Raw genomic sequence first — 23,703 nt, 5'->3', positions numbered from 1 at the left:
CGTTGATTTCTCCTCCGACCAGCCTCTCCTCCTCCTCCTCCTCCTCCTCCTCCTCCACGTGAGCCCCGATATCGCAGCCTCCTCCTCACGTCGAGTGGCCGCTCCGTTGCCTCCTTTACCAGCCTATCAGGTTGGCTTTCGCTTTTTCTGTCAACTTACGAACGCGTCCCTTTGAGGAGGTGCCAAAGGTGATTGATGAGTCCTCAAAGAGTAGCTGCCGCTGCTCCTCCTCGGAGTCCTCCTCCATGTACCAGGCAGACCGCCGGCCCTGATTACGTGTGCGCATTGACCCACTGGCCCCCTCCCCTGCCTCCTCCTTTGGAGATTCCTTCTGATTGGGACGAGCAGGGACAGGTTGGGGAGGAGGCGTGACCTCCTCATTGGTTCTCCTGCTGCTCCTCCTCAACGGCAACGGCTCGGGCGATTCAGCAGGAAGGGCGGCTTCATCGGTTTTTACCACTCGGGGGCGGCCGCGCCGTCTGGGCGGCGATGCCACGGCGGAGTCCAACAGCATAGATGTGTCCTGCGACGTCCCGCCTTCATCCCCTGTTGATTGGTCGAGATCATCGTCTGGCGTGCAACTCCTGCGGCTCCCGCGCCTGATCTCCTCCAGGTCCTGCTTGCTCTTCCTGCCTCTTTTCTTCCCGGGAGGGCGACCCCGGGGTCTGGAAGGACTCCCGGGAGCCGTGGCTTCGGGGGAACTCGCTTGAAGGTCCGGTTTGGGCTTTCGCCCCCTCTTTCCAGCTCCGACGGTCACATGACCGCCGTGGCCATTCAGGTGGACTGTGCTCTGAGGGGAAGGGCTACTGATAGAGTCTGAGAGGGAGGACAAAAGGGGAAAAAAAACACGCATATTTAGAGCAGAAAGGTGACATGAAAGGGCTTTTATGGCTTTAATCATGAACGTATGGATCTCACCTGGGGTGTGTCGTACGGGAGTCTTTAGCTTCCTTCGGGTGCTTCCTCCGCTGCTGCTTTCTGCCGTTGGTGAAGTCCCCTTTTCGGGCGCCGGCGGCGATGAGGCCGACACAGAGTTATGAGTCCTCAGCGAGCGAGTGGACTCTGTGACAACATGTTAGACGCGGTTAAACGCTTGATGATCCCACTCTTGTTTCAAAGGTAAAATAAATAAGTAAGACAAACATTTCCACTCATATCTGTTGGGAGCTACATGCTACACTGTATCCTGGTTAGGATTAGCAACAAGCTAGCTGGCCAGAGAGAGTGCGGTGGGTGAACTAATGCTTGAAAAACACGAGTTGTTTTAGTATTATTGCTCCACGTGTAACACGAGCTCACCTGCTACGCTGGCTGCGTTATTAGAGGCGCTCTGCGAGGAGGATGACGAGGGTGGATTGTGCGTAGAATGGCGTGCTGCACTCCTTGTTCGCCCTGCAGCCGCGGTGTCGGCTTTCCCGTTGACCAGCTGAGGGGGCTGTTTGGGGGAGATGCTCTGCCTCAGAAAGGAGGGCCGTGAAGAAGTCGGCGATGGCTCCCTTTTACTGGTCACCCTGGACGACACGCGTCTCTTCCTCTCTGGGCTGTCGACAAAGGGCGCGTGGAAAGAATGCAAATATTCACACCTGGTAGGAAACGAGAGAGCTCAAAAACAGAAAGAGCCACTCCGTTTCCTCTACCTGGATGAAGTGCTGCTGGCTGGAGATTCGCTCCTCCTCCTCCTCTTCACGGCGTGCCGCGTCTGTCTGTCCGTAGCGTGTCGCGTTCGTCTGTCAGTCCCTTGCCTGGTCAGTTTATCCGTCAGGCCGTGGATGGCCTTGTAGTCGTCCAAGATGGAGCTGACGTGTTCTTCAAACAGAGCCGAGAGCCTCAGGCTCATGCTGTAGATCTGCAGACGCGATAAAGGATCAAGAGATGCTGATTCAAAGGTCAAACTAAAAAGGGATGAAAGCCTCAAAGTTGTGTGTGCGTGTGAGGATGCGTGTATCTCACCCGAGACTTCTTACTGGGCGTGTAAGCTTTGGAGTTGCTGAAAATGAGCCGAACGTCTCTGCAGAGCTCGATGGGAGACTGGTACTTCCCTTCCGTCAGCGCGCTGAGAACGGTGCCAAAGTCCATCGGCGAGTCAACTATCTGCAGGTAGTCCTGGGAGAAGCGAACGGGAGTTTGAAGACGTTTGTAATTAGATGTTTCAAAAGACTCATTAAGGAGCGGAGGAGAGTGAGAGACGGTAGGAGTACAAAGATGAAAGCGATTCAGGGGGTTGGGGGGATTTTTGATTTGAATTATCTGGGGAGTGTCAAGTTCACAGACAAGCGACACTGGGAAAAGGAGGCCAAGCGTTTGGGCTCAGGTACCGGGTACTCTTGTAGATCCACAGGTTCTCTGAAGGGCTCCGAGTCTTCACACTGGAAGATGAGATCCAGCAGCTCCTTACAGCGCCCTTTCCATGCGTGAGGGTTGTATGAATGGGGGCGGGCCCGCAGTTTCCGCTGCATGGGTTGGCGACCCTACAAAAACAAGAAGGATGCGCATACAACGCTAGAAGCCAATTCCAAAACGGTTTGATTTAGACGCTGGATTACGGGACAGTGACCCGAGAAAGCTGAACGACGTAGATGGAGTTGCTGCCATAATGTTACCTTATGGTTTCGCGTAGATGTTCCAGGAGTATTGGTATCTTCATCCTCCTCCTCCTCATCATCATCATCATCATCATCCTAAATAGAAAATATCAACAGAAACCATTAATTAGAGCAAAAAGATATATCTGCAACAGTTTTTAGAGAAACTAGAAAAGTACTTGGAGAGCGCAATCCTCCGCCAAGCGGCTCATTCTCCTCCTAATTTGCATGATAGTTCATATCGGACCCCTTTATGACTGTGATTTTTGGTGAGCGAATTCAATGCATATTTGACAAGATATATATTTTTGGAAAAAAAACTCATTTTTGTATCCAGACAAGTATCCGGATCGCTCTCAAAATTGAATGGGATCTAAGTTAGACCAAAATCCATCTTTAGATTTTTTTCCCCTCCATCAAAATCCATTCAGCAGTTTTTCCCGTAATCCTGCTAACAAACAGACAGAGAAACACAGGCAAAAAGCTCACCTCATCTTCAGAGTCAGAGAAGGTAGCCTTCTTCAGAGTTTTGTAGAGGGGCCTGAGATCTGTCAGACTTTGGTCCCTGAGGGGGGGGAAAAAACAGGAATAAGATGCAGAAATGTCTTTTGGCAGAGCAAATGTCGTGGGTTTAAGTTCTTGACCTCTTTAGAATTCAAGACAAAATACTTACTTAATGAATTGCAGCATGAGATCAGAGACAAACTTGGCTGTGGTGACGATGAACGATCCGGGCTCGTTGAACGTTTGCGTGTTGTGTTCAATGTAACGCACCTCCCACATCAAGGAGGACAACCGTCTGGAAAGGAGAAAAAACAAATGTGTTGACTGCATATTTACTTCAGCCTCTCACACAAACGCGCACGCAACATGATGGGACTTACCTGTAAAAGCGGTTCACAAGCCTTTGGCGCATGGTGCTGAGGTCCGTAACGTAGGCCACCACTGTGCAGTATGTGGGATACGCTTGTAGGTCCACTGGGAAGGCAAACGGTGCTGCGACATCTGTGATTGTGGGATGAAGTGAACACAGGAAAAGAGGAGTTGTAAAAGACAAAGATGGATATGCTATTTGGGATGAAATCTAAAATATTAACCTCACGCATTTATGCCTTTTTTTTTGCCCAAGATTTCCTACTCGCAGATGAATTCATATTCAAGGCTGATGATTGTGTAAGCGTGACTTGCTCTTACAAGGATTGGCGCTAGATGTCGATGCTTGCCACTAGAGGGAGCCCTCACGTCAACGCTGTGTGTCGTTACATCACTTAACAGGAATTTAATATGTGGCTCAACGTGTGAGCAGCTCATTTCCTGTAACATGTGATCTGCGGCCACGCCGGGCTCCGGCTGACGAGCTCAGATCCGACTCTCGTTGATTTTCACACTGGCTTTTTGACATCATACCGAGTGTACAGAGCTGGTCGATGGCTTTGATGATGCGTTCACACTCCTCTGCTCGTGTGCGGCAGCCCCATTCTCCATCCAGCGGGACGTACAGCAGCTCCTTCTGTTCTTCTTCTACTAGCGGGACGCTCAAGCCCAACTCGTCGGGGAACGTGGCTGCACAGGGGCGAAGAGACGGAAACTCCCATCATAAAGGAAATTAAAAAAATAATTTGAATAATGTGGATCAGACAGTGGATCAGAGTGACCTACCGTCATCGGGGATGGGCTCCATGTCCCAAGGACTCATCTTCTCCGTGTCTCCATTATCCCAGCTGGATGAGAAACAGCACTAATCATCATCATCATCATCATCATCATCGCATCCTTGAGTTTACGTGTTTGTAGCTTTTATACGTGATTTGTACCAGTAGTTAGCTCAAAGCACGGTTATCATTCTCTATCCCGTTTCCCAAACAATGTGGGAGAATGACCACTGAAAAGCAACTTAAACAGACATTATGGGATGTCACCGATGACGAAAGTCCAAAGGCAGCAAAGCAAAGGGCAGTGATACTCAGTGTAAATATCTAATTCAAACTGTCAGGCAGGACTGTTTCATCACATCTCTTGAGTAATTCAAATCATGAGGTGTGTGTGTGTGTGTGTGTGTGTGTGTGCAGATAATGGAGACATCAAGTAGCTCCACAATTGTCTGGAATTTGTCCCCGTTACTTGTGAACCTTTTGAATGAAGGTGACGTCAGATTACAAAGTCGTTCGGTGCCAGGGACCAAAGGGAACAACTCTAAAGTAGACAACGTGGGAACAAAGGTTTTATGGCTTCGTAATGTGGAGCTAAAATAAGTGTCTCTGTAGTCATTAAAGTTGTGGTAAATATTAGTATCTCACTCACACACAATTGTGCATCAAGAGGGTATCACGATTTTCTCACTATTCTTTGAATCTCAGCCAAACGGTGCGATCTATCCTTGGAACCTGGTTCCTTGGTTGCTTGTTTTGTCAGTAACCATGCCAACCTTCTAGTCCTGCCACCATAGCATGTCTGTGAAGGCTTTGCTTATACATGTTTAATGTTCAGCAGGTTTGACAAACACTAAATATCAAGCTGACATTTCTTTTCTGACGTGGTTTAGCAGCACTTCAAAATGAGTTTATGATTTTTATGTTTATGATTAATATAGTATTCATGTCATTATGTTAAAAAATAACGCATTAAAATCATCCCATAGGTTGGAAGAACTTGTAATTAATCAATCAACCCAATTGTGTTGGTATGGTGAAGTTACAAGGGCCACCGTTTTATTGTCATGCACAGTGTGAGTTAATCCCACAGAGGACGCTTCACAAAAGGAATTTAAATGCGCTGCTATTTTTACTTTATGAACCATTAAGGCATCAGTTCCGACATATTTTTTGTTTTCTTTCAACAATTCTGAAGGTGTAGGTTGTAGATAAGAGAATTTACAAGAACAATCTTCCTATTTGGTCCAAGTCCTTCAATCAAGAGTCAGATTTGAACTTTTGTGGTTTTCATTTATGACCACCTCTCCCCAGTTTATATATATTCAGTATATATATATATATATATATATATACTGAATATCAAAAGCAACCACAAAGGAACACGATGGATTTCTCGGTAGCTCAGTAGTTACTATATGCTAACTTAATTACTGCTTATCAGCTGATGTTAATCAGTCCAACAATGATGAGTTTCTCCAGACATTTTCAAGCTGTGGGAAAAGGTGAATGCAGAAATGACTGGTCACTCAAAGAAAAATGTATTTTTGCGACTGGGAGAAATTAGTATCTCTTTGTTTAATACAAAATAATTCCTTGTTAATTCAAAAAAACGTTTCACAACTTACAGGTGTGAAAAGAAAATTAGTGTAGTGAATTGTTGCATCTTTAATTCCATTCGAGTTGTGACCTTACCAGACGTTGTAGCATTGAAACAGGCTGTCAGGGTACTGCGGCTGGAAGGGCTCTTGGCTCTCAATGGTTCCGAACCACCAAGCATCATCAATCACTGACCGAAATCTGTCACCTGCACACATCACAGGCCGTTCAGAAATAACAAAAGACATTTGTAAAATGTGACGGAAAATATATGTGATAGATTTGTTTTTTTCAGCCAAAAAATAGTGATTGACCTATACTCCACTGCCTCCTTCTGGCATTGTCGAACTGCTGCCGCAGTACCAGGAAGTCGATGACATCAGGCATGTCGTGATATCTGCAAGAGAAGAATGCACACGCTAAGGCAAAGTCATCTTGGACTTGATCCGTTTCATGAATGAGAATCGGTTTAGGGAGAGCTATGTCACATTGGGATGCTTACTTCATAGAGAAGGATCCTCCCGTCAGTTTGCCAGTGTCGGGGTCCAGGAAGGAAAGTTTCAGGCAGCACAGCGTGGGCAAGCCGACCTCGTACTTGATGCCAACGATCTTCATCAGTTCCTGCTCCTGAACGCAAGCACAAATAAAGAGACGAATGAAGAAGTGCCTTGTATCCATTTCAGTGCTGTGTTGCGTTGCGTTTCCTCATCTGAGACAGCGGGAAAGGGAAAGAGTTATCGTTCAGTGTTACCAACAGATTCAAGCGCATAAGCTTGTGAGGACAGTTTCATACATATGAAGCTGTCGTCTCTGCATATTTTAGCTAAGGTGCATTTCTTTTTTTAGGATGGAGAAGGTATTAAAGGAAACACGACAGCAAAGCCAGACGATTATCTGCGATACAGAATAAATGCCAGTAAAATGTGCGCGTAGTTTGTTCATCAATGTTTTACTGAGGATGACTGACCATTATTTTAGAAAACGAGCACTCTCGAAAGAGAAACATCGCTCAAACACTTCACACGCTTCAAAATGACAGTCAAGATGTGCAAATCCAAACGAGGGCCGGCATCTGGCGTCGGCCACACGTCTATAAATAGGATCTAAAATTGCACTTTCTTAATGTAATGCCAGTTTGTCCTGCAGTATGTCCTTCTCAGCATCTGTGGGTGAATCCAAAGTGTTTCTCTGCAGGCAGTCTTTAGTCCGTCTGAGTCAAACTCTTTCTTACCCGGAGCTCCATCTTGTGCCAAGGCTGCTTCTTAGGATTGATGCTGTAAATCTTCTTTTGTTTGGCCATTTCAACATAGGCTTCATGGCCTTGTCTGAAGTAGTATAGCTGCACAAACACACACAGACACACACATCAATATGTCAATTAAAATATCACAGAAAGCTGGTTCTTGTTTATTTCTCCAGTGCAAAGATGTAACTCTATCAGAAAATGTAAAACTTTAAAATATTTAAAAGCCCTTTTCAGCTGCGAATGATAGTCGAGTCCGTCTTGTGAGACTTGCGATTACAGCCTCGTGGGGCCGCTAAATTTAGAGCAGACTCTGTAACAATTTAGAACAGCTCAGTTAAACAGGAGCCGGTGTTTTGATATCAGCTGATATCTGGTACACACGACGTGGACGCTGAAACAGAAACCAGCGGAGGGTACCTCGTCGCCCATCTGGGGTATGTAAGGACATCGCCGCGGGACTGTGTCGGTGATCCATGCAGAGGGAAGCCATTCCTCCAGGGTTAGGCCTTGCTCCTGGAGCTCTGTCCTCTGAAAGAAAGTAACAGTGCATGTGCAAATGAGCCTCGACAGTGAAAGCGACTTCACTCTTGGAACCACAAAAATCAAGTTCGTCAGAGGCCATCCCGAATGACGGACCTTCCTCTTCTCGTTTGGCTTCATCTTCTTTGGTAGCGTGTCGTCTTTATCTGCTTTCTCTTTCTTCCGTTCTTTCTTCCCATCCCTCTTCTTGTCCCCGTCCTCCTCGGAGCCGCTGCTTTTCTTTTTCACTTTCACGCTCTTCTTGGGAGGTTCAAGGTTGATCCCTGCGTCGGCGGTCCAGTCGGAATAATCGCTGGAGTAGTCGCTGCGACGGAGATTGTGCACGCCGTGTGTTAGCGTTCATTTGCATACGCGGCATCCACAGGAGATGGCTGATCCTCTTCGCGTCTCACCTTGAACTGCTGTGGTCATCCGGCCAGGGCTCTTTCTGGTCTTCCTCCTTCTCCTCGGAGGAGGAGTGTCCGTTGATTTGTCGCACCTCTACCTCTCCCTGTAAACACGTTGCGTCACGTTTACACTCTCATAGATCAAAGGATGAACAGAAAGAGAACAGAGTCAGTGAAAGGGAAAGTCTTCAGAAAGGTAGTCCCGTGCAGCAAAGCATTTATCTATCGCTCTCTCTCTCTCTCAGAGGTTCGTATTCATGTTGTATTTGGCAGTATGGCCGACCCATTAGTGCGCACAGCACAATAAGATCGCGGCGTCACGCTCCAGTTACCTCTGACGTGCTCTCATCATCATCGGCTGCCTCAGCGCTCTGGCGGCTCGTCTCCTCCATGGCGGCGCGAGTGTGGTAGCCGTGGTTACCCTGGCTCCTCCTCCCCTCGTCTGCTACGTACTCCGATGTGAGATGAACCTGCAGGGGATGAGGGACCAAACTCAGATGATATGAGTACTGATAATGGGAGGGTCATGGCAGAAGCCTAATTCTATCCCTGTTGGTGTCTGACTGACTGACCCTGCTCTCCTTGGGGAGGGAGTGGATGGTACGTCTCCTCCTTTCCGACTGATACACATTGATCTCCTCCTCTCCTTTAGCTTCACGCCATTTCACCTGTCTCCTGCGCAACAAACAAAGACACACACACACACATCGTCATTCATTTTATTATTGTTCAAATCAGGCTCCTGGCGCTTTAACCCGATCTCGGTGTCGCTGCTACCTGACTGAGGCATCCTCCAGCTCCGGGACCAGGACCCTGCGGCTCCAGGCCACCAGGTCTCCCTCGGTGGCGATCTGGCTGCGAGGGGCATTGCTGTGCATCTGGCGGACGCCCTCGATCTGTCCGCTGCGGCGCAGACCTACGTTGGGCGGAGAGTGCACCTCTGTGGGGGAGCCCACTGATCCTGGGAGGAGGAGAGGGGAAGCAGCGATCAAAAGTAGTTCTGTGGGGGGGTACTGTCCTGCTGGTAAAAATGCATGGAAGGTCATATTCAGATACCAAAACATCAATAATTACTAACGACTCACTGAAATATCTATTATCGTTTCCTTCAACCTGAGGTCAAATATTCAAAATGTTTATGATCACATCACTTTCCTATGTACGCTATCTAACACAGCAGCAGCCAGTAGGACGCCAGACTATTTGAGATCTGAAGTATGATTTCTTCACACACACACACACGTTTAGTTTATGAATATGAGTAGTGTTCACATCTCTCTTAGTTCCATTGTGTCACCTCACTCAAACGGCTTGTTTTGTAAAATTACAAATTACGCAGGCTGCACATTTCATGTGAAACCAGTTTCACATTTTATAATAAATACTTTGTCAACATGCAAATTCCTTAGAGTTTATAAAGTATTTTCCTCCATATTAAGGGCAGAACATGAAGAAGGTATTTATTTAAATTCATGAATGTGAGACGTTTCTGTCACAGACGCAGCCTTACCTCTGCTCGACCGATTATTTGCAGAGGTGTCATTCGTTCCCAGCCTTTGATCCTGTTCCTGCTGCAGCCTCTGAATCATGGTATCCAGAGGGCTGGATCCATCCACTGCCTGCTCGCTCACCACCTGGTTCAAGCCTAAAGATCACAGGAGAGAGTCAGAGGCTTGAAATGTGAAAGAGAGGCAGGAGATTCTGTACATCTCAATCAGCTTTAAAAGAAAAGAGGAAAAACAAGTCTCCTTTCAGGACGGATAACATTCCTGTGATGCTGCATAATCAAAGCCTGATTGTTGAGTTATAATTAGAAAGCATGACCGCCAGGTAAAGGTCTAACCCGCAATGCCGGAGCCATCAGAGCGATAAGATACTCCCCTGGGTCCGAGTATAGCCTGTGTACCTGAGGAAGTGACCCCCATTTGTGGGATCAGCTGCTCGTCCCTGCAGCCCTCCCTGCCGGGCACCAGCCGCTGGTACTTAGTGGGGTGGGGGTTCCCGTCCACATCAACCAGGAAGGGCGGGGGCATGAGGTGTGGCGCCTGCTGAGTCTGCTCATCCAGGACGTAGTTGTTGGCGTCCCGGATTAGCGGCCTGTAGTCGGTGTGGTAGAACATCTGGTCGGCAATCTGAAAAGTAGCAAAGAATGTTCAAGAAGATTTTCAACCATTAGTTGGTTGATTTGTTTGATTGTTTATCAGCAGGATTACTCAGAAGTCTTTTCGCAAATTGGTGCACATTTTTGTGGAAGCATTGTTTCGGTGCCAAGGGGGAGAAATTGTTTTTAAAATAGCCGTAGATTCAGAGCCAGTTTTTATTCATTTTCACTACTTACGCAACAACTCCTGAAACAATTCCCAGAAAAAGTGTTTGAGCAAGAGCCCATTAAAAGAGATTAACCCTTTAATTCCTTTAATAGGGTAAATATTGCAAGATAGGGCTTTTATAGGTGATCAGTTATTTATAAGGGTCTACAATAACCACATTTTATAGTGTGTGTATAGTGTGATGCAGATTCACTGTATATTCTGGATCAGATAGATTAAAATATGTATTCGTAAAGGGTGATATTTATTTAGCAATTTACAGTATATGACTACCAGCTGAGAGAGTCACGGCTTGCATCAGTTTTATCGACATTTCCAGAATGAAATCATCTTCTTTTGGTCATTTAGAGATCCAGTCCAGGTGTTTGGCAGATGTGTAGAATTGCTCGACCAGGTCTGTTGCTTTACCTTGTCATACTTGCTGCTGGAGCCAAAACCAAAGATGAGCAGGTGTCCATGAGAGTCGGTGGCTGAAAAATGCTGCCCATCTGGACTGCATTTGCAGTCAAACAACGCTCCGTGCCCTTGGCCTTCAATCTAATAACACAGATATGAAGAGAGGGAGACAGATGAGCAGCCAGACAGCCGAAGCAGGTGTGTGGCCAGGTAGCAATCTGATGACTTTAGAGCATGACTTCTGTATGCATGTATCTACTGCATGTCAAAATCAGGTTTGATATTAATTATATTTTATTTAGTACAGTACATTGCACAATAATTATTCTGGTCGGGATGGACGACAGGCAGACACAGAGATCCTGGTCCAAATCCTTCAGTCGCTATTTCTACTTGATCTTGATGTAAGCTTTGCTCAAAAAAAGCTCAACTCATATGTTGAAAATGAAAACTTGAAACTATTGAGCGCTCTCGTACAATGTCATCCAAAAACCTTTCAAATTCGATATCCCCTAAGGTTGCTCACCACCTTTGTACAGTATGACAATTTCTGACCAGACTTAAAGGTTTCAAACACGGATTTTTTTTAAACAACACAATATCGCCATCTGTGATCGCCACCCAGATCCGGCCACTGATCAGCTTGTTCGGTGACTCACTTGTTCTCAGACTATGACTAATCCTGTCCTTGGTTACCATAGAGCCCGAAATACAACAGTGGCCACAAAGATTAACCCACAAGGTGAATACGTGTGGTTGCAGATGCACAGCGGTTTGGTCTTGTGGCGTCCGTGTCCCGAGCTCAGGCCGGCGGCCGCGCATTAAACGGCAGGAGTTGAGAGAGCGCAAAGAGAGAAAGCAATGAAGCAGCCGAGGTCCAATGAGAAGACAGGAACGTGCAACGGAGAAGGAGCAAAGACTAATGGAAGACAAAATAAAACCTGTGTGTGTGTCATAGGTGTAAAGGGGCCAAGTGTCAGGGTGTGGTCGCTTTCAGTTATAGTGTAAACACATCCGAAGGGGAGAAAGTGAAAGCAGATAAAGAGACAGCGATGACAGCGGCCGCACGGTGACGAGACCCACCATGTTGAAATAGGAGCGAATCTTGACTCCCCTCGCCAGGTCCCACACAATGCAGTTGCCATCGTGCCCCGCTGAGAAAAGGATCCGTGGATCAAACGGGTGTGGCTCCAGCACAAACACCTCGTCCTCGTGGCCCTGTCATGAAACGATACGAACGTCGAGATCAGACAGACGGGAATCCTCAGCATTAACCAACAGGCTGTGAAACTGTCAAATGAATATTACCGTTCATGCCAAGGTTTGCATTTAGCTGGTTTTTCTTTATGGTTTGAATGTTATTGCTTTCAAGGCTGCTATCAAATATCTAACGTACGAGGCAGAGTCTCGCAGCTAGCGAGAGAATCTGATTTAAACAAGCCAAACATCAGCAGCAAATGGGTTCGAATCAGACGGTGAATTTTAGCGTTATAGTGATACAGAACCTTTGCTAAATCTCTCACGTCTCGTTGTTCCACGTGTTTCTGTGCGTGTACGTGAATTTCACCTCTACGTACCATGAGGACATGGACAAGGTTTCCGGTGGTGGAGTTCCACACCTTTAGCGTCAGATTGTTGGCGGCCGTGATCACTGCGCCGTCGTGGCGATCCCATGCTACCATGGTGACCTTCAGCTTGGTCACCTTGTCTTCCAGTGGAGGAGGGTTGTACTTCCTAAAAGGGAAAGTGCTGATGTCACGTTTAGGTCCGTTTGCTTTACTGCGTATATGAATATAGCACATGAAAGCAAATAAAAGGCAGAATGTAAAACGGTTCAAATGTTCGAAGACCGAAGCTGATCCTTTTTGCCGAGCTGCCGATCCAAAGCTTGTCCAGCTGGTTATAGAAATGGATTGTTCACAGTGCGTTTGTTCCCAGTTAATAAGGAGCTGCGCCGTCTGACTGCGTGACCTTTATCTCTTCAAAGATTACAATGATCATTTACAACAGTTGCTGTTACTGTTTACAGGTGTCACATTAGGAAACCAGCTAATGTTCAAATCTCTGTTCTGAGTTCACATCATTTTTTTCCAGGGTTTGAACACAACAAATGAATTTTATTTCACCTCATATAGTGTTCTTTTTCATACATTGAAAGATGCCCATTAATAAAAATAATAATATTATTACCGATATTAAGATTTGTTATCATGTGATTTAATGTTTCTAATGCATCACAAACGACCACATTTTCGTGAAATCTCCCCGTCTGGTGTTTCTTACGTTCATTAAATGGCCTGGTGGCGTCTTCGTTGACTGTGTGTGTGTGTGTGTGTGTGACGGCTGCAGTAAACGTACACTGTCTGGGATCGCTCCCGCAATCAATCACCGTGTCACGCCACAGGTGTGAAGATCTAGTCTTCCTCACATAATCGTTTGTGCAGTACCGGTAGGTTATCACAGACTCAACAAATTAGTAAATAAGTACAAGAACAGCACTAAAGGGCCTTGAGGACATTTTCACGTGTTCCTACTGACTCTAATTAGGAACAGGGAAGGTTCTCGCCGTTTCTACAAAACATGATTTTTACCAGTCCTGACTTATAACCTGAAGGATCTTGCCAGCCCACGGCTCCGAGATGAGAACACAGCGCCTCTGGTTGACGAGCGCGCGCACACACACACACACACACACACACACACACACACATACCCGGGTAATTTAGTCTGCATGTCCAGCAGAATGCTCCTCCAGCCCTGAGGCTGCAGCTGCCAGATTCGTGCCGTACCATCTCTGCTGCCGCTTACAAACCTACGACACATAAACGCAAAAAAGATATGTGAGGACAGAGAAGCACGGCAGCTGAAATGTAAATAACACAGCTTTCTGCAGTACAATGAATGCTTTCATCTCCACACATCGGGATGTAATAACTGTAAGTATTCATCCCCGCTCTTTGTACATCGCTTCCTTTCACTGCTGGGATTACAGCGACCCCGGGGGGGGAATAACCGCTGATCTTATTTTCCTGCAAACTCCACATATACACACAAAATGTAACACCCCGCGAGGAGATGGCATGTGCGAGTGCATGTATGCACCTTTGTGCATGTGAGAGAATGTTTCAGAGAACATATTAGACAGCAAGTAAAGTTTGTGTTGCTGCTATTTCTAACACCATCCAGTTACATCACAGCATCCCCGAGGTTCCATAGGAGGAAATATTAACACCTTTTACTGTATGTAGCCCCCCCCCCCCCCCCACACTGTTCAAGCTTACCTGTCACTGCAATGGGAAAACTGGATGCTGTCAACTTTATCCTGTGTGAGAAAAATATATATAAGAAAAGTCAGACCAGCCCAGCGATCATTTCCCCGGCTAAACCAGTGTTATTGTGCATTCCCAACAAATAGCGTTTACAAACAAGAAGCCTGAACTCAAGGTCAATGTACAACCTTTCCAGAGCATATCTCAGTGTCACCCCTCCATTGATTTTACTTGGTTGCCATGGAAAACGATGACCCATCGCTCCAAGCCTGAGACGACTCGGTAAAAAATATCTTCTGAGAACGTCTGAGAGATGCACTTCAAAGCTTTGGGAACGGGAGGCGAGTGAGGGGTTAACTACCGTTTTGTGTGCGTACGTATATAAAGTCCGCGTTAAACTTGCTGGCGGAGCGTTTCCCGGTAGTCTCTGCCACCGCTCTGTGAACGTTTGCATGAATGGGTGTGGCAGACTGGAGAGGTGTGTTAAAAGTACAGCCCATTCACCATTTAAGCAGAACAACTATTCTTGACTCACTGTATGTGACTCCAGCTCGGAAATCTTCTCCGGTTGACCTGACCCAAAGTAGTACACCCTGATAATGTGATCCGTGCTGCCTGTGGCCAGGAACATACCACCTATAAAAAAATAAAATGGGTGAAGAATTATCATTACAAGCCTAAACTTAGTCGGGAAAAAGTTCTGGATCAAGCAGCTGCGTAAAGTCATTTCACGCATGGTTTAAGGTCAATAACAGATATATTTTTTATCAACTGTAAAGCGCACTTATTCCACATTGACAGAAAGGCAGCAGCTCACTAGCGCTTGGTGTCTGCCGTGCTAGCGCTCCAGGTAATGTGGGCTAATTATGCTAATTGTATCGGCTCTGTTGTCATTTCTGCTCTATCGACGGTGAGCTGGGCCTTCACCTGCGCTGAAGGACGAGCACATCATCTGGACACCGGGTCTGGAACGCTCCGTGAACTTGCTGGGTCTCTGACTGGACCAAAACACACAGAGAAGCACACGTTTAAAATGGATCATGCTGCCGGGTCCGTTACCGGCGGGCATGTCAGCTGAATCTCAGGCAGTTTCAGCAAATATTCAATATTTAATGCTGAAATGTTGAAAGAATGTTGTGCAAAATGCACATGACTTTAACCCCACTAAGAACCCAGTTACCAGTAAACAAACTCTGTGTGTGTGTGTGTGTGTGTCGTTTTGCTGACCCAAACTTGAGTGTTCGTGAATCCCACTGCCAGAAGCAGATGGTGCCGTCGGCGCCAGTGGACGACAGGTAGCGTTTGGAGCCGCTGCACAGAGGAGAAAACTGCAGACAGAACCAATAAGAGGTCGGAGTTCAGTACGGCGGCGTATATCAAACAAGAAAAAACAAAAGAACAATTCATCCAAATGAGATCAGAAAACAGCCTCAGCAATCAAACCAAACTTCCTGAACACCATATGAAGGAACGCTCGGCAGTGAATGTCACGTATCCTTCCTTCTGTTGGCAAATCCCTCGACAAGACGAAGCGATCCAATCAGAAAAGTCAACGCGATAACGGGGTGTTGGAGTCATGACAAATAACAAATGCAAATATCTCCAAAAGTACAGAAAGTACAGAAATCTGCCGACGAAGAGTTTCTTTCGGCCGGAAACGAGCCTTCCAACCAAATCGATGCAGATGACAGGACCGCGACTCTCCCCCCCTACCTGCAGGGAGGTGATAGAGGCTGCGTGACCCTCCAGGACAGCCAATGGGGCGCAGGTCTGTAAGCACCACACTCGGATGGTCTTGTCGCATGACCCGGCAGCAATCATGGTGTTCTCGTAGCTGACGGCCATGTCGGAGATCTCGGCAGCGTGGCCGCGCAGCGTGGCGAGCAGCCGCCCGTCGTCCGTTCCCCAGATCTTAACGAGGCAGTCGTCTGAACCCTGGGGGGGGGGGGGAGCACCGCCAAAAAAGGCGAGAGAGGAAAAACGGCTTTTTAAACAGTTTGAGATGTGGCGCGCGAGTCTGCTTCTGCCAACTTGAATTAAAAGAGTTACTAATGCTAATCATGCAGCTACATGTCCGCTATTCATTTGATATTTGCAGCAAAGACAACAGTGATGCAGCAGACATGTCAACAGTTCGGGGTGTCTGAAGGCAAATAATAGAATAAACCAGAGTTTTGCTAAATTACCAGGAAGTGGTTTCACTTTAAACACAAATACGGGACGCGCAGATTTCAAAGGATAAACAGTTCACATTCAAAGCTTCTCTTTCCGTAGAGAAACATTACGTAAAGAAGAACTTCTCTGCCAGAATGAAATGTAGCTTAGTTAATTCAGAAACAGTCAGTATATTTATTGGGTTTTTTCATTTTGCGATGCCTGTTTTTTAATGCATTTGGTGATTCCCAATAACAGGCGCTCAGTCTGCAGGCGACAATGAGCCGGACGACAAAACAGAAACACGATCCGGACAATCGAGAACAGAGACTGTTCACAGCATTCTGAGACAGACCGGCTGCTCTACGAACACTTCTCAGTCGAGCTGAAGTGATCTCAAACTGCAGAGGAACACTAATGATCAGGCTTTCTCTGAGATATCACGGCCCGATCTGACAAAGCTTGTTATGGCTTCCCAGGAAAAACCGTTTGGAATCCCTCCAATTACCACATTTATTCTGTAATAAACTAAGTAAAAGCTTAGCCACGGTAGAGAGGAAGATAATAGCAACACTGCCATGACTTGTGTTCCTAAATCTGAGCAGGAAGGCAGCTTCTGACACCAAAGTGAAAACGCAGACCCCGAATTAACGTGGAAACAACCTTCATGGAATCAGATGAGAATTCCTGGCTGCCATCCAGCATGTGAGAGGTTAAAGGGATTTTACATGGTTCCAGATCTGTCTGTGTATTATTTTACCATCTGAAATTAAAACCACAGGTAACCTAATGTCATTAGCGCGTGTTAGTGTGGCTTGTACAGAGTGGAGCTAACCGAGTGAGGGGCCAGTACAGGAAGTTTAATGTAATGTTAAGCGCATTTACAAAACGTGAGCGCATGATTTGATTAACATTTTGATCTGTTCATTCACATCTGTATTTCCCCCCCCCCCCCCCCCACAAAGTCTTTACTGAAATAGGCCACACCCACCATCATTATCAGGAGCGATGCCAGAGGAAAGATAAGATGAAAACGCCGACCTCCTAAACCTAAATCAGAAGCTCTTACTCCGTCACTGCAAGAACCGAGTCTGACCGGAGCGGTTATTCTGTGAGGGCCGATTTAAAACAGTAAACATCTCCTCGGTGATTCAGACGAAGCTCAAGGACAAATAGCGGCAGCGACGAGATGGAAGGGAAAAAACAGCCCCGATGAAATCCATAAAGACGTGGCGTTCGTCAAACGTCTTCCTGCCACCTCCGCGGCTACGCTAGCTAACGTCACCGGGACAAGCGACGCACGTCGCCGTGTGTGATCTGTCCTTCCCAGCAGTCATCGTAATCAGCTTGCACCCCATTGCAGGGTAAAATCACCAAAATCAATGTGGCCATTTGCCAAACAATTGCTTAACCAATACATTAGAGCGTTATCATTGATCATGGCTCATCGGGAGTGATCAGAGGAGAGATGGGGGGGGGGGGTCAAGAAGTAGGAAAGATAGCAAATAGTATATTCTGTTGTACTGTGTGCAAAATGGTGTGTAATCCATTTTCCACTCACTTTAGTCCAGTCACTTTTTTCACGAGCTAGATTTCCTGTTGAAATAATAAAATTACTCTATCTATCTATCTATCTATCTATCTATCTATCTATCTGTCTATCTGTCTATCTATCTGTCTACCTGTCTATCTGATAATAGTGAATGTCCTTCACTGCAGCAAATTTGGAGTATTATAAACAGAATACCGGTAGATCAAAAAATATATATAAATAAAAATGATCATGTGATGAAAGGAGACAGCAAGAGCGAGAGAGGAAAAAAACATGCAAAGATGAAAAAAAAGAAGAAGAAGAAGGCGCAAGTGAGGAGACCACGAGCAAATTTTAATTCTGGCACTTAGCCAGCACCTCAGAGGAAACATTTTAGCCGGTTATGATGAGAAATAGCAAAAAGGAGACAGGGAGGGAGGGAGAGAGAGAGACGAACAAAGGAGGGGCAGCGCAGGATGAAAGACTGGGGAGAGGAGAAGATAGAGAAGGTGGAGAGTGAGAGATATCAGGAAAAAAAGAGACAGAGTGAGTCAATCTAACCCCCCCCCTCCAGCCCCCCTCCCCCTCAGCAGCCAGCCATTTTTAGAAATTGAAGAAGTGAAAGCTGAAAATGGTGCATGGCAGCCGGCAGCGGCCGACTCAAGGATCCGTGCCCGAGGATGACAATAATACACCAAATGAACGTGAACATTCGGTATTCAACGCTGTAGAAGCTTCACAGCACGGCTGCAAGGTTCAGCCAGAGGGCAAAGGTCAACTTCCTACTTTTAAGATGATCATGATCCGTGTCCTGTTTTTCAAAATACAATTATTTACCCCTTCTATCCCGGGATAGCCGTTCAGTAAACGCTCTGTCCCACACTAAGGTAAACATGAATTCCCTCCTGTCGGAATGGAGGAATGGTAAGACAGCGTGTAACAATCAAACACAAGCACGCACGTTTGGTGACTCCAAACAAATGCATTGGAGCACAACCACACACACGCGCACGTCACACGCGCGCGTCACACGCAGCGCGGCGGTCCGGCCGAGGTGAGCGCAACGCCATGCGGATCCAGACGCACCCGAAGCCAAACGCGCCGGTCGTTACCGTGAAGATGCGGCGCCCCGTCCTGTCGAAGGTGACGCAGTACACGGACGACAGATGTCCCAGGATCCTCTTGTGCATCTTCATGTGCTGGTACACAGCCGTGGGCACCAGCTGCCGGAGGCGGTAGGAGCCGTTCAGCCGACGGCCAAAGCTGGTATCGACTGAGATGATATACACCGGTGAGGACGCCATCATCATCATCATCAGGAACAAAAAAGATTAAAGAGATGAAGACCACGTACATCTGGTGTTTCATCCCTGAGCGTAAAATATATTCCGATTCATAAAACTTGCTGGCAACAAAGAACTTGACAAACAGAGATGTGGTTCAGCGTGTGAGACGTGTTTTCTTTACCAATGTTAGGCGGGCTCCCGTAGATAATGGGAGGCTCGGGGGGGCGCCCACAGTGCAGCGCAGCCAGCGCCGAGCCTTTCCACACAACATGCTTGCAACCTGGAGGAGGACAAACACCGGGAGAGCACGAAGGCTCACATCACACAGAGTGTAGTGGGACTCGCCTGCGTGCCCGCCTTTATATTTGCATGGGCATAAGAAGCGAAGGATTTGCACATGAGGTCGACGAAAGACATTTGCATTCACGTGGATTCGGGATTGCTAGCATGCTACTTCCGAGCGCTGCGCTCACTCTTGCTGGTGCGGAGGAGGTTCTGCCTGCCGGCCCCGAGCAGGCTGGTGAGTCCGGGCACGCTGGCAGGGACCTCCTTCTCCAGCAGCGGGCAGACTCTGGAGCAGACCTGCAGCAGGTGGTCTGCACTGACATGACGGTATAGCTTCACCTGGACACACAGTCAGGGCCGACTTTTAGTCATACTGGACAGATCACAAGAGATCAAAGTGCTGTTAGCGTGAAATGTTTTTGCCGCTTAGAGGAAAGTGGAATGGAAAAGAAAGCCACCCCAATTAGGGTTAACATGGAGTCACTTCATGACACCAAAAATAACTAGTGATACAAAAAGAAACATTTTTAATTATCTGTTAAAAGGGGATTCATTGGTTATTTACAAGTGGCGGACTACAGGCTGCATTATCTGGCTGGAGTTCAATCGCTTTAAAACGCTAACACAAAATCACATCTTCAGCCAAAAACGAGGACGCCACTCCAAACGGCTGCAGGTGTGCAGAACGTTTCAACATTAAAAAAAAAAAAAAAAAAAAAAAGATGATGACCTTTTAAAAACAATATCTATAAATGTTCTCTGGGAGTTTCATCCGTAGTCAACTGAGTGGAGCTGATATAAAAAAGATGACCTTTTTAACTGAATGATTCACTCGCAGACTGCAAAAAAGCATCGTTTCAAATACAAATAAAATGATTAGAGCGTAAATTACTGCATCACTATTATTATTTTTATCAATGTGCTTCTGCAACAAAATAAATGCAAGGAGTGGCGTTTTGTATTTTTGCCTTTTGAATGCACATGAAGTGACAGCAGAGAGGGGGGGGGGGGGGGTAGCATGCAGCATGAAGCAGAATGAAAACCATGCGCTCATGAACAGTGTTAGACTCCACTGACACACCAGTGATGCTCCTACACCAGAGACAGACACACACACACACACATGCGCACACACATGCGCTCAGCGAAACAAATATGCAGCACGCATTACTTCAAACCAGACACGAGGTAATCAGCTCCGTCTCAGATGCATCCGATTTAAATATGTGAATTGGGTCAAATAATCTTGAAATGTAATCATTACATAAAGACAGAAACACACACACACACACACACACACACACACACACACACACCAACAGACAAAGTGATATCAATTAATAATTGCTCCATTTTGCTCCCTCTTTAAAGGAGAAGCAGAACACAACAGCAGCACCAGACTGCAGACGGCCCCGAGCACAACTTCAAATTGTAATCTTTAAATACAACACACACAAAATATAAAATCAATAGATTCTTAAATCAGGATAGCATTATATCTCATGAAAATTAGCTATCGGTGAAATGCAGTTTTTTTTTTTTTTTTTACGTGTAAATAAAAATTATAAACTGGTGTATATATAGTTATAATAATAACAGGATGCTATTTTTTACTCAAAAACATGCTCGTATTTTTTTTGTATCATTAATTTTATACTTAAAATTACAACAATTACATATGTAATCAACCCATCTTAATTAATTACACACAATTAATAGCATTAATTATTACAATGTCATTGCAGGAAGCGTTCTATTCCTCCCTGCTGCCGAGCCCAAACATCAACCTTTGTACATCTGAACCGAGATCCGGCGCTGCTGCCTCCAAACACACGCTTTTCTATTTGGTCTCATAATTAAAACCCTCCGCAGTATTCTGTGTTCTTTTCCCAATAGACGAGATTATGCACAATGGACAGGAGGCAGGCTGAGCGGCTGAGAATGGGAGTAGGAGGAGGAACGGAGAGCCAAGCAGGAAAAGAGAGAAAGAGAGAGAGAGAGAGAGGAAAAAAACCCCACAGGCAGGCGGGGAAACGCTGTCGATGTTTGTTTTCCTTTAACGTTTAGATTTATATTTTGGGAAATGTACAATTCATGCGATCGCGTCTGGGATTGTTCATCCGTCTGTCGGCGTGTAATCTAAGAAGAGAAAACCTTGTGCTATATTTCGGATTAAACAGGCCACAGGTCATCATTATTTGCATATTTATTTTTAAATAAAACTTGTGATATCGGCCAAAAAAAAAAAAGTAGGTATGTCCGCTTTAAGCAGAGTGGCAGATAAATATGCACGTGATGATTGAGCCCCCCCCCCCCAGTGTAAAGGGCGCTTTCTGTTTGTTTAAACAGTCATTATCCTGATAATTAATACGTCCGATTATAAGATATCAGCTCAGTTACCTCTCATCTCCAGATACACTGATCTGCCTCTTCTCGTCCATCCGATCTGGCAACAAAAAAAATAAAAATCCCCCCCAAAAGCGATCCAGCCAGCCCCCCCCCCCACTCAGATGGAAGCTGTGATTCCAGCTTTACTCAACATTCCTCTTATATTCTCCTCTAAACGTCCCGTTTTCTAACTCCTGCCCCCCCCCTGAGTGTTCTCAAACGATGGCTCCTCCATCTCTCTCTGGGCTGGTGGCTCAGGGAGTCCCTCCTCCGGATCCCGGCGCTCCTACACCACAACGCGCTCATGACGTCCCAGCGTTTCACGCAGGTTCCAAACAACCTTTTAGGTGCCCTAAAAACTCGCACAGGACGGTCGGGATTCGACCCCCTTTTGGTTGCCCCGAACTTGCAAGCCAGTTCTTTTTCCTCACAAAAGGTTTTATTTTTTATTTTTTATTTTTTTTGGTAGTTTTTTTTTTTTTTCCTCTTTGCCACCTGATTTAAAAATTGCGGGAAATTCAATTTGTATTTTGCTGCTCTAAAAACTTTTTCCTCCGCTATAGATGCTCCCTTACCAGATCCTCATACGTCCCGGGGTGTTCCTGCCCCGTCCAGTCCAGCCTTATGGGTAGAAGCTGGGACGGGAAAAAACAGACCGTCATCAAACCGAACCACGAACGCATCGAGCGATGTTTTTAAAACGCTATTTGATCCATCAACGTAGAAGCGACATCACAAAAGTACGAGCTGCGGGGAGAAGCATCTCCGCGTTGCCGCCTGCTTACCCCGTTCTCCTCCACCTCGCGTATCAGGGTCTGAAAATAGGATTTAAAAAAAACAAAAACGCACAATTACACCCCGTGACGATTCCGGATATATTGTAAAAATGATCCTAAAATAGCAAAACACCAACCTCTGCTGCTTTCTGACACGGCCCAGCCTCTAGGAACCGGGCTATTAGGAAGTACAGCTCTGGTACGGGTGGAGGGAGAGAAGAGGACGGGGGGCTGCGTTAAAAGAGGGCGCCGAGGAAACTGGGGGGGACATTAAGGCACCCGTGACGTATATTCCGATGTCCTGTACTCACCAGAAGTCAACTGCGCGATGTGTGTACTGTCTGTAGCCATTTTGGTGTTGTTTGCCAGGGCAGCGCCAGAGCCCGTGTGGTCGGTCTAGGTGGCTGCCCTGTAGCTGTCACTGTTTATCCACCAGGAAGAGGCTGCCTCCATTCGGCTCCGCTAACGCAAAGTCCCGGCTGCGATGCGTATTCCTCCGCGGGGCGACGAACTAGTGCACGAGACGCGGTTAACACACACCCCCCCCCCCCGCAAAAAAAAAAACGTTTCTCACGGGAAAATAATCAACAGATAACAGACCGCTGGACCGAATACGACTTTTAATTAATTTTAGCAGTGGAAGCATGGGGAGTTTGGTTCCCCCCCCCCCTCCCCCTGCCGAAAGAAAAAAGCGCAGGGCCTACTGCGGAGGAACACGGGAGGTGTGTTCTCACGCACGCTACTGTAGGGGGAGGTAGAAATGGCAGCCTGCTTACATGTGAGGAGAGTTTTTGCTGCATAATAGCTGCTACATCGTATACAAATTATATGACGACTTCACTACGGACGAATGCGCTCGTTGTTAAAAGTGTATTTCGGATTTGAGCAGCTAAATTTAAAGTTGTATTTTTTTTATTTATTTTTTTTAATCTGTAGCTGCGAATGTAGAATATGGCTCCCGAGTCTGAGAGGGATTTACAGCCGACCTGACGTTAACCACGTCGGCCAGGATTCATTAAACGACCCGGTGTTCTCGCCGCCCTCGCTCGTCCATTGCCCCGTAGTTAGTTACTGTGTAACAAGATGTCTGGCTAACACACCCACTCGCACTGCTCGCCGTTTGCTGGCGAAGTCGTCCATTTCTCTTCTGCTCGGCAGTAAAATGGGGGAAGGGTTGTAAAGGGGGGGGCAGCTTAATGAATGAACCCCCCCCCCCGTGAGTTACAGGAATTTAATGGAAACGAGAGATACTCATTTATTAACGAAGGTTGAATAGAAAACAACAG

At 46.5% G+C, this 23,703-nt stretch overlaps 1 protein-coding gene across 1 annotated transcript; it reads right to left on the bottom strand.

Annotated features, from left to right (window-relative positions):
* Nucleotides 1–115: 115 nt before the first annotated feature.
* phip (pleckstrin homology domain interacting protein) lies at nt 116–22,822 on the bottom strand. Its single transcript, XM_068753455.1, has 40 exons — nt 22,729–22,822; nt 22,555–22,613; nt 22,427–22,456; nt 22,217–22,276; nt 19,442–19,592; nt 19,150–19,248; nt 18,795–18,955; nt 15,711–15,932; nt 15,225–15,325; nt 14,925–14,995; nt 14,533–14,633; nt 14,010–14,050; nt 13,442–13,540; nt 12,306–12,462; nt 11,812–11,946; nt 10,741–10,869; nt 9,909–10,134; nt 9,513–9,647; nt 8,780–8,963; nt 8,575–8,677; nt 8,335–8,472; nt 8,009–8,106; nt 7,713–7,920; nt 7,494–7,604; nt 7,062–7,169; nt 6,333–6,457; nt 6,145–6,227; nt 5,927–6,038; nt 4,242–4,303; nt 3,990–4,145; nt 3,467–3,587; nt 3,256–3,381; nt 3,072–3,147; nt 2,601–2,678; nt 2,316–2,468; nt 1,951–2,103; nt 1,638–1,846; nt 1,300–1,541; nt 919–1,062; nt 116–816 (listed from the first exon to the last, which is right to left on the bottom strand). The coding sequence occupies exons 1-40, from the start codon at nt 22,766–22,768 to the stop codon at nt 116–118; spliced, it is 5,508 nt and encodes a 1,835-aa protein (XP_068609556.1). The 5' UTR covers nt 22,769–22,822.
* Nucleotides 22,823–23,703: the final 881 nt, after the last annotated feature.

Source organism: Brachionichthys hirsutus, chromosome 20, assembly GCF_040956055.1.
Source record: "Brachionichthys hirsutus isolate HB-005 chromosome 20, CSIRO-AGI_Bhir_v1, whole genome shotgun sequence".
In the NCBI taxonomy this organism is placed as follows: domain Eukaryota; kingdom Metazoa; phylum Chordata; class Actinopteri; order Lophiiformes; family Brachionichthyidae; genus Brachionichthys; species Brachionichthys hirsutus.
The sequence above is the reverse complement of the archived record's forward strand: the minus strand, read 5'-3'. Positions and strand labels throughout refer to the sequence as shown.